We start from the raw sequence: 14098 nt of genomic DNA, 5'->3' as shown, positions 1-14098 counted from the left end.
GCACACAGTAAAAAAAGGGCGGGCACCATGAGTTCAAAGTCAAATGTGTCATTCTTTGTTTGAACTCTGGATTTCATCAATGAGATCACCTGTATTCATGTAGCATTTTTTTATTTAACCCAGAGTATAAAACTGCAAATAACAGACACACAATGTAAAACAAATATAATAAGCAAAAAGACTGAATACAGTAAAGACTTCAGGTTAACGCTCGTCTACACAACGACTGTGTGAAATGTTCAATGAAGGTCTGTTTGGCTGCAACAGCGTGCAGAACATCAGTGAGATCTCTGCAGCAGAACTTCAAAATATACATATTTCAAAGCAGAGCACCAAAAATATGTTGATTTATTTGTCAACAGTTCACTGTGGAAAGTGAACTGGTGGAAACGCGAGCACATGCCGATATGCAGCCGTCTATCATCAGTCTGGTGTCATTGTTTATTATGATTAAAATTCAGCTATTTTAAAACCTGGCCCTTATTTTTTTATTTTTTTATTTTTACATATTTTGGGGTCTAAATGACTAAAGGTACAACAAGTTTTGGAATTAATTCAGTAGATCGCTTCAGTGAGACACAAAACAAGTTGGAATGGCTGCAAAGAAATCTTGTAGGGAAAACACAACGAATTGATCGAAGTGCGTCCACCAAAAGTTCTTGTGATTGTTATTCTAAGTGTGTGACAACATTACAGAAAGGATCCCTACAGAGATAGACCCTTTGTTACAGAGGAAGATGATTTTTTTTAACCACAAACAGACGTTACATCTCTCTCTTTGAAGCCACCAGACTCCATTGACAAAAACGGGTATTTTACCCCTCAGAACACAGACGTTGCTGATCTACAGCTGCCTCTGTTGTTGTCATTTTGAGCTATTGTGTGTGACAAAAACATCATGTTGTATCAGACGAACACAACATTTAAACACTAAAGTGACAGAAAAACAAACTAACTCATCAAGGCAGCAGTAGACCGGACACTCCTGTGTTCTGTGAGGTAAAATTAATGTTTTTGTCAATGGAGTCTGGTGGCTTTGAAGAGAGCGTCGTAACGGCTGTTTCTGGTGTCAAAAAAGGATCTTACTTTTACCTTTTTCTTTAAGAGGAAGAAGATTTGTTTTGACCAGAAACAGACGTTACATTGCTCTCTGCAAACACACCAGACTCCATTCACAAAAACAGTCATTTTACCTCACAGAACACAGGGAGTTTCTTGTCTAACGATACCATAACAAGTTAGTGTTTTTTAGTTATTGTGTGTTGCACTTATATTTTGTTATATCTGTACAACTATCTAACTATATCTGTATATCTTTGTCCCATAATAACACAAACAGACAAACAACCAGGAGGCAGCAGGAGCCCGGACACTCCTGTGTTCTTAAAGATTAAATTACCGTTTTTGTCAATTGAGTCTGGTGCCGTTGAAGAGAGCGATATAACGGCTGTTTCTGGTTAAAAAAAATCATCTTGCTCTCTAATAAAAGGGTTTATCCCTGTAGAGATCCTCAGTAGGCATACTCTGATTGGACCCAAGGATAATGTTGCAGCTCGTCTTGCGTCGTCTGCTGCAGCGTCTACTCGAGCAAATCCCAAAACTTTTAACCATTTAGACCCTAAAATATGTAACAATAGGGCCCAGTTTTAAAACACCAGAATTACCCTTTAACTTCCTGTCTTGCAGAACTAATAATGCAAGAGGTAAAATCAGGCACAGCTTCTTTAAGTTGACTGCAGCATGTGGTGCTTTTATTTTACTGTCTGGTTCTGGAACCATGTTCTGACTGGGAGTGGGTGAGAGCGTACTGAGATCAAAGCTGCGTTCATCCTTCCCACGGAGGGCTGCGTCGTCCGTCCACGTCCGTCTCCACGTGGTACAGCATGTCAGCCAGCGTGTGCTCGATCACAGCTCCCCAGCCCATGTCGCTCATCTGAGAGGGAAGAAAACAACCACACAAGATCAATCAAACAGCAGCTTTGTGAGCGGTTTGTGAGGTCATCAGGGAGAGGGCGTGAAGCGCTCACCGGCTGGTACTTCAGGTCTTTTGGAGGGTGTTTGAAATGAGGCCCAAAATTGACTGACACCTGAAGAGAGAGAGAGGTTAAAGTTCAGCAGACTTACACAAAAAGAAAGTAAACTGAATATCCCCAGGCGTACTGACCGTGCAGCTCTTGTAGAGTGAGATGGCGGGGAAGTAAAGGCCTTCAAACAGGTTCTCGTAGGCGACGCCTTGACTCACTCCGTTTTTAAAGAAGATCATCTGAAAACAGGATTTTAATTGATTTAAAATTAACCTTTCCTTTGCAGAATCGTCCCATTTAGACTCTTAATAAAAGATCAACGAGTTCACAGCTAGTTTCTGACCCTGCTGGGCTTCATCGACTTCAGGCTCTTCTCAGCTTTGTCCACGTAGTCCTTTTCCTCAAAGTACAGGTAACTCTTGAACTTAATAAGTGCCTGGAAGGAGGACAGACACAAGAAAGGTGTCAGAATAACACCACCTGATCAGTCAGCGTAGTTCTGCTTCTATCCCAGGTGTTACCTTGTCCTTGTACGTATCAGGCAGAGCCTTGGCGGTCTCTGTGGCGTCGGGCAGCTCGATGAAGAAGCCCAGCGTGTCTCCCTGACCGTAGCCTGAGGAGTAATGTTTTCCTATCGACTGGTGGAACCGTGTTCCCTTCTTGCTGCGCCACGAGTAGCTGAACTTGTCGTAGCCCAGAGGGGCCTGGAGGTTGCCTGAAAGATAAAACACAACAAGAATTAAATAAACATTATTTAACAATCCCTTTTTGTGTTGAAGAATAAATAAAAAGAGTCTAATGTTCAGGTAGCATCTCCGTAGGGCAGACCGTAAACTGCATAGAGCAGTCTCTCTTTGAACTTTGAACTTCAAACAATAACTCTTTTCATACCTCAGCAAAAGAAAAAGAAAAGTCCTGGGCACAAAAAGTACGATATATTTCTTTTGATAATTTTATAGATTAGTTATAGATGTGGATTGTCTCTTTTCCCATTGTCAGTGAAGTATCCTCCTGTCGGTCTCTTTTCTGCTGCGTCACAAACGCACCGGAGACAGGGTTAGTAACCAGTGAAGCTGTTACGGTGGTTAGGTCTTTATTGTATCTGTTACTCATTCAGTCTGTTTATCAAACTCTGCAGTGACAAATTTGGAACGATGTCCGAGCGCTGCTCGGACGGAGACGGGCGGAGTTTGTAGCCGAGATGACGAGGAGTCGCAGAAGTTACAGACGGAGCATAGCATCACGCCGGGAAGGGGGCGGAGATTAGCGTGACGACACAGGTTTTGTGTTCCCATCAATGCCAATCGGAGCCGAGGCGATAATTACCCGGGTCTACTGCAGAGTCATGTGACCCGGGTCTGAATGCTGATTGTAACCTTTCCCACTGAGCAAAAAAGCCGGGTGTAAGCAGGTTTTTTGACCAGTGGGAGAGAGGCTATACAGACAGACAACCTTTCACGCTCACATTCACACATACAGGCAATACAGAGTCACTGATGAACCTAACGAGCATGTCTTTGGACTGTGAGAGGAAGCCGGAGGACCAGGAGGGAACCCAGGCATGCACGGGGAGAACATGCAGACTGCACACAGAAAGGCCCACTACGTCTGAACTATGTCCGTGAGGCGACAGCGCTAACCACCGCACCACGCTGCAGCCCGAGCAAAGAATCTGAATACTTTTTTTTACCACTGTTATTAGGTGTAAAGAGTTTTGTGTGAGAATGAAGCACTACTGACCGAGCGGTTGGGACCAGCCCAGTCGGGCTGCCGTCTCTGCCGGCATTTCCTCAACAGAAACCTCGAAGTACCAGGAGCCCTTCCTCACACCGTGGGACGCTCGCACCATGGAGTAGCCCTTCTCCCCGGTCACAGTCAGACGGTCGTCAGAGATCTTCAGCTGAGGCGCTGCAACATCATTTCATTATTAAGTGACCTTCTTCTTCAAGGTTAAAGAGATTTGCCGTGAAACGTGCTCTGGCTTGTTGGTACCTCTGTCATGCAGGGCGAGCAGCACCCTCTCATACAGGCAGGCCCTGTACAGATCACCAGGGATGGGTTTGCCGGCCCAGCAGTCCAGTTCCAGCTTCTCGGGGTCTGGAGCGTGTGGGTCTGGTTCTGCCAGGATGTAACGGTACCCGTCTTTGTTGAAGGGGTGCTCCAGTGGGTAACCGTGAGGAGGCAGGCGCTGGGCCGAGAACAGGGGGTCACTGCGATTAGGGAGGAAGAGAAGGTGGTTTTCAAGTCATGTCAATTCTTAGCTCTCTGTCACAAATATGCCTCAGGAGGCTCTACAATCTTAAAGCGTCTACAATCTCAAACGTCCCTTTAACATGGGAAGAATGTGTCTGTGTGTGTATCTGTGTGTGTGTGTGTGTGTGTGTGTGTGTGTGTGTGTGTCCCTGTTCTCATACCTTCTGGTTCTCTTGGTTGCTCCAGCTGCAGCGCCCTCCTGTTGCTGCTGCTGTTTACGTTTGGCCCCTCTTCCTTTGCCTGGTCCGGGGGCCAGAGCACCTTCAAAAACAAAACATAAATTACTCTCCTAGAAAAAATAAAGAAATACACGCCAACACGGACCGGCAGGCAGGGGCAAAGACAATATACACTCAGCTGCATGTTTTTAAGGTACACCTACGTAGCTAAAAGTCTAAATGCAGCCTCACCTTCAGGGTCAGTTTGGGGGCTGGAGTTTGTTGCCCTGTTGAATCGTATGGACTACACAAAGAGGTTCTTCTAAGGAGTCTCACACACACTTTAATGTCTTTTACTACATCTTGTCCCATCAACAGAGCCACTGAGCTCAAACACACACAGACTGACACACAGTGAAAGCAGGTTATTAAGCGCTGGGTGTACACAGGGAAACAGCAGGCACAAAAAAAGCAGGAATTAGTCGGCATGGCATTTTTCAGACACTATCAGCCTCTGTGACACACACACACACACACACACACACACACACACACACACACACACACACACACACACACACACACACACACACACACACACACACACACACACACACACACACACACACACACACACACACACACACACACTTATTTAAAAGTGAAAGGGAGCTGACCAAATTTACGGAGCAAATTCTCCTTCGTAGATGCAAAAAGACACATTGTGTGTTTATGAAGCGAGTTCAGCACTGGCTCCAAAGAAGTTGGGACGTTGCGTAAGACGTTAATGTGACTATTTAATAATGCTTTGATATGTTTTCAATTAAAAGGAGTTCAAGGACTAAATATTAAAGAATTTTATGTATGCAATTTTTTAAATTCACGTTTTTGCACAGCTTCCCAGCTGCTTTTAACTCGGGGATGTCGGTGCTGAGAAAAGAAAACGTTAAAAAATAGGTCTCATCAATAATACCTCAGAAGTAACAAAGCAAAGAACTGGCTGCACAACAGCAAAGTCAGACATAAAGTCCTTATATCTGTTATTTTAATAAAGACTGAGAGAACACTTCACAGCTGCTTCAACATTTAGACCCCAAAAAATTAAAAGAAGAAAAAAGGACGAGGTTTAAAAGTATCCGACTAACTGTTTCATTTAGTCTTACATGCTTTGTTGGCCTTACTTAAAGCACTTTGAATTGCTTTACGTCTGATTGGTGCTCTATAAATAAATGTGCCTGGCCTTACTGTTTAGCTTTTTGTTGTCACATTGCCTTCCGAGTTTCCTGCTTTAGCTTTGTCAGACTCTTTATAAACCCTGTTGTAAAAAGGAGCTTTATAAATAAAGTTATTAAGTTATATGTAAAAATATATATATATGTAAAAGTATGTGTATGCATGAATATATGGATATTATTCGGTGCAATTATTTTCCGTATTTTCATACGGTGCGATATTCATTCAATTCATTCATAATGTTACACACATGTAGGATGCATTTATTTATTTCTATCATAGTTATTTTTATTATTTCTTCTTATTATTATTATCATTGACATTATTGTTGTTGCTGTTATTAGCTTACTTACCTTATTACTTTTATTGCTTTATTGCTTGTATCTACTATTTCTCTAAAATTATTGTTTATTATAATCTTTAAAAACACCATCATCCGCAACAATTACAACAGCAACACTGTGAAGTTTTAGCAGCAGTATACAGCTGCTGGTCCGACCCAAAGATCGTTCATGTAGGAGGAGAAACGGAGACAACGAGGCTCATTAGCAGCGGTTGAAAGCCACTGACAAATCAAAAATGTCTCTCTGCTCTCACATGTGTTAGTATGAAGGGCAGAAAGTCATTTCAGCAGATTTTAGGGACTTTAAAGTTCATCAGCAGCAAGCAGCAGAGACGAGGGAGATATGTCCACCAATCAAAGGGGCAAAGCTTTACGGGGGGGGAGGGGGGAGGGCACCAAACAGATGCAGAGAGCAGACAGGGGGGTCACAGCTGGACGTGGATGAAGTTGCCCACAAAATGCTTATTCAGGATCAATTTTGTTTGAGTTTGGGGTCAACTTCTATCCAGAGGGTCACAAGACACAAAAACACGAGGATCAGCTGCAGACGCCAAAACACAAATATTCACCTGAGAAAGAAGATCCACCTGGAACACAATGCACAAAACGGTCATCGCATCTGACACGCTCAGTAACTGTTTAAGGAAGTGTGCGGTCCTCCCTTTGGCCTTTGTTCAAACAGGATATGACTCGTTTCAATTAGTACTTTAGTTATTCTTACCGTTCAGGCCTCCAGCAGTGGGAGCAGCCGTGGTCTGTTTCTGTGTGTCATAAGAGGGTCCAATGTTTCCCAGGTCCTACAGGAGAGTAACAACAAATATATTTCACTTAACACGTAGAAAAATATGCTTCAGTTTGTGCAGCTGGAGCCCGTCTGTGTGCCACAAACTGTCCAACAGCTGGAGGGTGAATACCTGATCCAACAGGCCGAACTTGGGGTACTCCTCCTCTGGGTCTTTACTGCCGGGGTCCGGGTGCTCCTTCACCAGGAAGACGTCTCGCTCTTTGCTCTGGAAAATAAACAACTGCACTATTAAATAACAATAACTACAAAGTAAAAGCAATGATGTAGTTTTTAAAGCCTGTTTCAAAGCTGCTATTTGAAGCAAACTACTGGAGCAACTCCAAAACTTTGTACATATTTAGAGGTAAAAGGTAAAAAGTTTTTGTCAATGGAGTCTGTGCAGTGGCCGTTTCCCGTAACATTACCATTGTCTTCACTATGTTGTTGGGCCAGGTGAGCTTCCCCGGCCTCTGACGAGTTGTCATGCACTCCCAGTACTTGTCAATAAACGGTATGATGTCCTGTAGAGAGAAAGAACAGAAGGCAAACATTTTTATAACTTTAATAACTTTCGTTAATAGTCACATAATTCCACTTGTTGGTTTCTCAGGAAGCAAAGAGTAATCAAACTGTTTTTATTTAATTGTGGTGTGTGATAACACAAAATATAAAGTGCACCGATCTGATTAATATAAGATCAAACTTCAAAACAGCTTCAATGGAATATTATTTAACCAAGTAGGCAATACACTTACATCCAGGTGAGTCTATTTCATTCATTTATCTTCCTTATTCTCTGAATACAACATGTACTATGATTTTAAATTTATTTCCTGTAGGTAGATCACTTCAGTAAGTTTATAATTGTAAATATCCCATCTCCTCTTTATGATTTAACAATCTTTATACGTAAACAGAAAGCAGCATGTACAAATCCGGCCTCTTTATATTTAGATTATCTTCACTGAAAGTCGTGTGAAAAACCAATTAGCTGTTAGAGGTAAACATCAGCACATTCTAAACTTTCTGAAAGCATTAAATGCGTACCTTGTCTTTGGAGAACATCGTCTTTGGGTGCTCATCTTGTGTTCTGGAGCGCCATGTCAGGTTTGCCAGGGCTGTGAGACACATCTCCTTCAGGTCTAAAGCACAAGAAGTTGAATTGGTTTGTAAAAGACGGAAATTACTTAAGTTGAGTGCACTAAAACAAAAGTTAAAAAAACACATTTTTATGTAGAGACAAAGGACACCTACTTGCTTGTTTCCTGAGGAAGTAGGTGTTGCCGCTGTGATGGCACACGTTGCAGTGAAACACATAATTAGTCATGAAGGGGAGGCAGGTCCTGTAGAGAAGAGATAAAAGATGCATCATGAAATCTATCTGTACTATACACTGTAATATTGCTGATGTTTAACTGACTGTCATACAACTTATTATACATACGCAGTGTCGATGCCAAATGTGTCTGCAGTGAACCACTTCATACACAGAGCACACTGCAGCTCCACCTCTCCCAGCTGCCTCCCGCTCTCCTCATCCCCAGATCCAGTCAGAGCATCAGCAGCCTCGGAGCCTTCGCCAGCTGTTTCCTATCAGAAACAAAATCGGCTTATAAGAACAGCTTGTGCATTGTAGTTAAAAGGCAGGTGCTGCATGCATGCAAAAAAACACAATACAACAATACATTCTACAAAAATACATACAGTCAGTTCCAGCTAAAAGAAAACAGACAAAGTTACAATAACATAACAATTATATTAATAATAATATATAACAGGTTTACCATTCCCTCTTTCCCATTTGATGATTCTGTGTCCATGCTTGTGGGTAGTTCCCCAAATGTAGCATCTCTGAAATTAAACAGAAAGAAAAATCGGATGAAATATTATTTACACAGCTACCTAAAGGTGGTATGGTCATGTAACCAGAAAAAAAGAATGACACCTTAACATGTTTTTAACAGTCAAAAAGGAGCAATGCAACATTCAAGTACGTTGATTTGTCTGCCTGAGGGGAATTATTCTTATTTACCCCAAAGTGGCGCTCTGTTAGAATCCTTTCTAAACCAAACTCCGTTCAAAAAATTAGCAATTATATGTTGGATTTGCTTGTGTACAACTACATAATAAACGTATAATAGTGACACGTTTCCAGATGTGAAATTTTAACTCGTATGTGTTCATCGGCCTTTCCGTTACTATTTCTACATGTCAAAAATACCTTGTGTTGCTGAAGTTGTTATATATTAAAACATAGGCTGTCGTAAAGGGCTTTACATTTGTGATTATTAGGCAAATATCACAACTTTAAATGTTTTAAATAGTGCTTTATATAATTATATACTTTAAGTTTCCCGGTAGACAGGGTAACATTAAACTATCAGATATTTTGATGTAGGGATGTTTATCCTTTACAAAGAGCAGCTAAGCTATAACGTCTGTTTCACTAGTGTTTGTGAAGCGCTAACGCTAGCTAGCCAGGGTGCTAACAGAACAATATTTATAGCTAAATAAGAGCGTATATATACTTTATAATTTCACCGACAAACAGATTTTCTTCTTCCACATTTCAGACAATGAAAATAATCTGCCATGATGGAGACATACCCCTCTCCAGCCTCCGGTTCGGTGGTAGCAGCACTGCCCGCCTCTCCTTCAGACGCCATGTTTCAAATCAATGAAAACAAAGAATATCGCGAGATTCGGTCGGAGCATCGACTTCCGGTTTGCTGCCCAGGTTCAGATGAGCAGCGACACCACAGGTTTAAGAGGTGAACTGCATTTATTTATCATATGGGAAAGAATGGGCGGCTCTTATCTTGTTTTCACTTCAGTGGGTAACTTACATGGGGGCTTTCTTCTTATTTATGCCCGTTTTTCACTCTTATTTGCTTTAGTTACACATTTTACTTTAATCTACACTACATTTTGGTCAATTATGGATGCTTTGAAGCTTGCTTTACCTTCATTTAAAAGTAAAGCAAAGTGTTAAAGGGATTTTATATTGCAATATTATTGGATTTTTTACTCTTATTTTACAACATGTTATATTTTAGATATACATTTACTCTGGTGGAAACATTGCTTGCTGTGGAGTGTAGATTGATAAAAATGAATTGGAGATGAGGCTTGTGCTTTGGTTAGAGAAGATTATAGTGTTTATGCGTGTCAGTGGAAGCCAGGGTTTGTTTGTGGAAGTTGGGTGATGTGGATTTGTAGGCCAATCCACACTTGTAGTTTCCTCGCTGGATGTATAGTGGATATGTGGTTGAATTTCTGCAGCTTCAGAGTCAGCCAGAAAGAGCAGCCGAGGTTCTGGCTGAAAATTGACCTAGAAGAGTCCAAATATGAGCAAAAAGAAGAAAAACCCTGCTGCTGTTCGGTTTCCAAAGATGAGTGTGAGAGCGAATTCCAGTCTCCTACACCAAATCACCTTGAAAAAGTTACCATTTTTAGACACGCACAAAGCATTTCTGCATCCAGTGGCTGGATTCATCTCCAGTGAGATCCTGATTCCTGACATTTACCTCCAGCAGCTGATCAGGTTTTTACATGTGCAAATGTCTTCTTTACGTTTCAACATTTCCATTCAGCGTTTACAGCGTGGAGAGGTAAATAAAACACTTTGTGATGACAAGAGACCACCCCTCGTACGTTCTGAAAGTCAAACACCGTTTTAAAGTTTGTGGGGGCCGTTCAGCTCCAGGAAAGACTCGTCGAGCACAAAGGCAAAGTGTGCCAGCAGACGTCTCACAAAGAGCAGGGGAATGCTAAGAGCACCCCTGGGTGTCGCAATAAATGCCTGTAAGCTATTGTAAGGAGGATAATAGTCGTGTTTTCTCCTCCTCTTTCCTCCTGCAGAGACACATCTGTGATGTTGGGATCGTGTCTGGACGTTATGAAGAGGAGAAGGAATGAGATCTTTCTTTCTGACCTTATGTAACTTTTTTTGCAGATTCTGTCTCTATTGTCCTCTGAGACATTAACATCTTTGTACTTTATGCCTTCTTTGCGGTTCTGAAGGTTTTTTCCAGTGTGACAGTGAAAAACTAAACTGGATCTTGTCCATCTGAACTCTCTTGTTTTGCATTGTGGATGTAACTCTATAAATGTTGTCCTCTCTAACATCAATTTTCTGTCTTCATCAGTTCTTCATCACCTCTAAGTCCCCCCCTCCTCAGTCTCTCCATTTCCCCCCCGTCCCTCTGAACAAAGGCCGGGGTCACAGAGGGTCAAACCTACTGGTGACATCTGCTAATTGTCCTGATGGGCCGGCCTCTCTGCTGCGCTCAATACCAGCCGCTCTGTAGGAGTCTGTACGCCGGCAGCTGCCTCCTGCAAGAGGAACCTCCACAGGATCATTTACCCCCCGACCTGAACCAACCCCCCCGGACCTCCTTTACCCTGTGAGGAATGCTTACAGCGTGTATTAGGAAGCTATAAGTGATAATGTGGATTTAAAGGTCGGACTGTTACGGGGATTGTGACGTTAATGGAGCCATTGGAGGCAGATTAAATGAAAGAGTTGAGCCAATTACACATGAACACCCGGTGAGAGGCAGGGCGCTTTATTCCATTTTTTATTCTACAGTTATTTAAAAACAGAAATTAGAAGTTACTTGATAAATTAAATGAAGCATAAAATATAAAACTACCTGCAGCTCCACAACCTACAGTTCATGCTGCTCTGACACTGATGCATGGGATCAGACAGAATCAAATATCAGTCCCAGCATGCTCCAGCTGGCCGGCCTGCATTATCCACCTGTTGACTAAATCATCATCTTGACTTGCTTCCTTCTTACTCATGGGATTTTACCCCTCTGAAAAGCTTCGGTCTTCGCTCTGTGACCCATTCACAAGACTCAGTTTGCTGTCTGTCCCCAAAGTGCGTCTTTAAGAGGTGTTTCAGGTACGCTGCTCCTGCAGGAGGAGGATTTGGGTCTGAGGGAGACTGAGGGCGTTTGCCGAGGATGCATCAGGTTGTGGATGCTTTGAAAAATCCATTTCACTTTTTTCTTCCTGTAAAACAAAATATCACTTGTGCTTACGTAAGCTATTACCAACCAATTTCAACCAATAATATCATGACATCCACCTGTCAATCAATCTGCAACATTTAGCTGCAGAGCACCAAGAACGCTCGGTCAGTTAGCTAAAATCTTGTAAAATATGTCAATGATTTCTGGTTTAATACAATTTTTAAAAAATAGAAGCGATTCTTCTGTAGAATGAGGATTTCTACGGTGATACTTTGGTATATTTTTCACAAAATACTTATTTTACTTCAGTAGGATTTTGTTTTCAGGGCTTTAAAGTATTTTTACATTAAAGTTTTGGTACTTTTGTTTCAATAAAGGCTGAGAGAGGACAGACATGTACGCTCTTAACTCCAGGATGACTGTTAAAACAAAAACGCTTCAATAATCAATAATAATCCAATAACCTATGTTTTTCCTTCAGTAGTTTAAAAGTGGATCTTACTCCTCTCAGTTTGACAGAATCGATCATGTTCTGTCTCAGCTGCTTCCAGCTCTTCACTGAATTCACATGTTTAGACTACAGGAACTATTGGCTGACCATCACTGGCGTTTATCTTCATACAGCCCAAAAGTCAAGTCGGCCTGTTTAAATGATCTGCAACAAAAAAAGAGGAAATATTAGTTTTTGTTTAATGTATCATAATCAGTTCTACATCGCGCTTTAATGCTACAATCATACATATCATCTTGGTTTCCTATACAACCTCAAACCAGCCTTCATGAGTCCTCTTCAGTGATGGCCACTCATAAACTTGTTAGTGGCTTCTAATTAAACCGCAGTGCTTTGTGGGAGCTCTGCTGCACTCATACAGGACAAATGGCACTTTGGAAACTGGGACACAAGGGAGAGAAAAGCGCAAACTTTCCCTTTGATGAGTCCATAAATTAGCATCACAAGCGGCGTTCACGTGTCCTACCAGCGTAAAATCCCACATTTGCAAATAATGACAAGAAGCAGCACAAAGAGGAACACGGAGGCAAAGAAAGGGGGCACATTTTAACCAGATGCCCGGCAATAAATAACCGGCTCGGTGCCCCCCCAGCTGAGCGCGCGCATTTACATTTTGAAGTGTCCACGCGGGGGTCCCACGGGGCCGGAGCGTGTCTGCGCGAGCGCACAGCAGACACACAGGGGCTGATTGTTCCTGCGGATTCATTTGTGTAACTTTTTAAATGAATGTAAATGACAGCGTGTGCAGAGGCCGAGTATATAAACCCCGCAGGAGCGCAGACACAGACACACGTCCTGACCCTCACACAGCTGACATGCAGCCCGGAACAGCCAAACTCCCGCTCAGCCACAGGACGCCTTTCTCTGTGGAGGATATTTTAGATCCAGCGAAGTTTACAAGAAGGAGAATCTGTGCGGAGGATGCAGAGACAACGGGTGAGAATCAAACTCTTTAAAGGCGTCAGACTGTTGGTGGGAAGAAAAGATCACTTGCACGGCCTCATTCTGACTTAAACTGTTGTTTAATTCATGTTTTTCTTTTCCCTTTTAGGCGCTTTTCCTCCCAGAGATGAACCCAGAGCGCAGCAGCATCCTCCGGCAGGTGGGCTCAGCAGCCCGGAGGAGGAGGAGGAGGAGGAGGCTCTGTGTCCGGGGAAGCCTCAGAGGTGTAAGACAAAACGCCGGCGGATCCGCACCGCCTTCACGCTGCAGCAGCTGCAGGTTTTGGAGAGCAGCTTCCACAGGTGTCACTACCTGTCGGTGCAGGAGCGGCACGGCATCGCCTCCGCGCTGCGCCTCTCAGAGACGCAGGTGAAGATCTGGTTTCAGAACAGGCGCACAAAGTGGAAGAAGGAGCGTCAGCACGAGACGGAGGCCGAGGAGGAACACTGCTTCACATCGTTCTCCTCTCCTCCTGCTGTCTGCTCCTCTCTGACCTTCAGTCCTCTGTTCCACCAGCAGCGCGCTCCGCTCCACATGTTTGCACCACTGCCGCTGCTGCCCTATCAGCGTTATTACGCATGATGCGTAAATCTGACTGCGCGCATAAAGGACCAACACGCGCATCTACAGGAGGACACACATGGCACTGTTGTTACTCTTCAGGAGAGCTGCTGGAGTGCCAACAAATTAAGATGTTAAATATTTTTAATGTAATTATGATATAACTTATTTTGATACACAGTTTTATAACAGTTGTTCTTGTTTGTTCCTTTAATATATTGACTTAACTTGAAACCTGCCAAGGAAACAGGAAGTGTGTTTGACCCTCACACAGTGAAGCAGGAGAACATTAAAGAAGAATAGTGTT

At 42.8% G+C, this 14098-nt stretch overlaps 2 protein-coding genes across 2 annotated transcripts; one reads left to right on the top strand and one right to left on the bottom strand.

Moving 5' to 3' along the window:
- Nucleotides 1–94: 94 nt before the first annotated feature.
- Nucleotides 95–9461, bottom strand: ash2l (ash2 like, histone lysine methyltransferase complex subunit). Its single transcript, XM_069673344.1, has 17 exons — nucleotides 9403–9461; nucleotides 8580–8646; nucleotides 8240–8385; nucleotides 8050–8138; nucleotides 7843–7937; nucleotides 7221–7316; nucleotides 6926–7021; nucleotides 6733–6808; nucleotides 6581–6598; nucleotides 4439–4538; nucleotides 4017–4234; nucleotides 3765–3932; nucleotides 2546–2739; nucleotides 2368–2460; nucleotides 2165–2263; nucleotides 2028–2087; nucleotides 95–1933 (listed from the first exon to the last, which is right to left on the bottom strand). The coding sequence occupies exons 1-17, from the start codon at nucleotides 9459–9461 to the stop codon at nucleotides 1826–1828; spliced, it is 1782 nt and encodes a 593-aa protein (XP_069529445.1). The 3' UTR covers nucleotides 95–1825.
- Nucleotides 9462–13103: 3642 nt separating this feature from the next.
- Nucleotides 13104–13812, top strand: pnx (posterior neuron-specific homeobox). The gene is made up of 2 exons (XM_069673928.1): nucleotides 13104–13224; nucleotides 13340–13812. The coding sequence occupies exons 1-2, from the start codon at nucleotides 13104–13106 to the stop codon at nucleotides 13810–13812; spliced, it is 594 nt and encodes a 197-aa protein (XP_069530029.1).
- The last annotated feature ends 286 nt before the right edge of the window (nucleotides 13813–14098 follow it).

Source organism: Semicossyphus pulcher, unplaced genomic scaffold (genome assembly GCF_022749685.1).
Source record: "Semicossyphus pulcher isolate SPU_LCO1_2020_fin unplaced genomic scaffold, fSemPul1.0.p SCAF_22, whole genome shotgun sequence".
Lineage (NCBI taxonomy): Eukaryota > Metazoa > Chordata > Actinopteri > Labriformes > Labridae > Semicossyphus > Semicossyphus pulcher.
The sequence above is the reverse complement of the archived record's forward strand: the minus strand, read 5'-3'. Positions and strand labels throughout refer to the sequence as shown.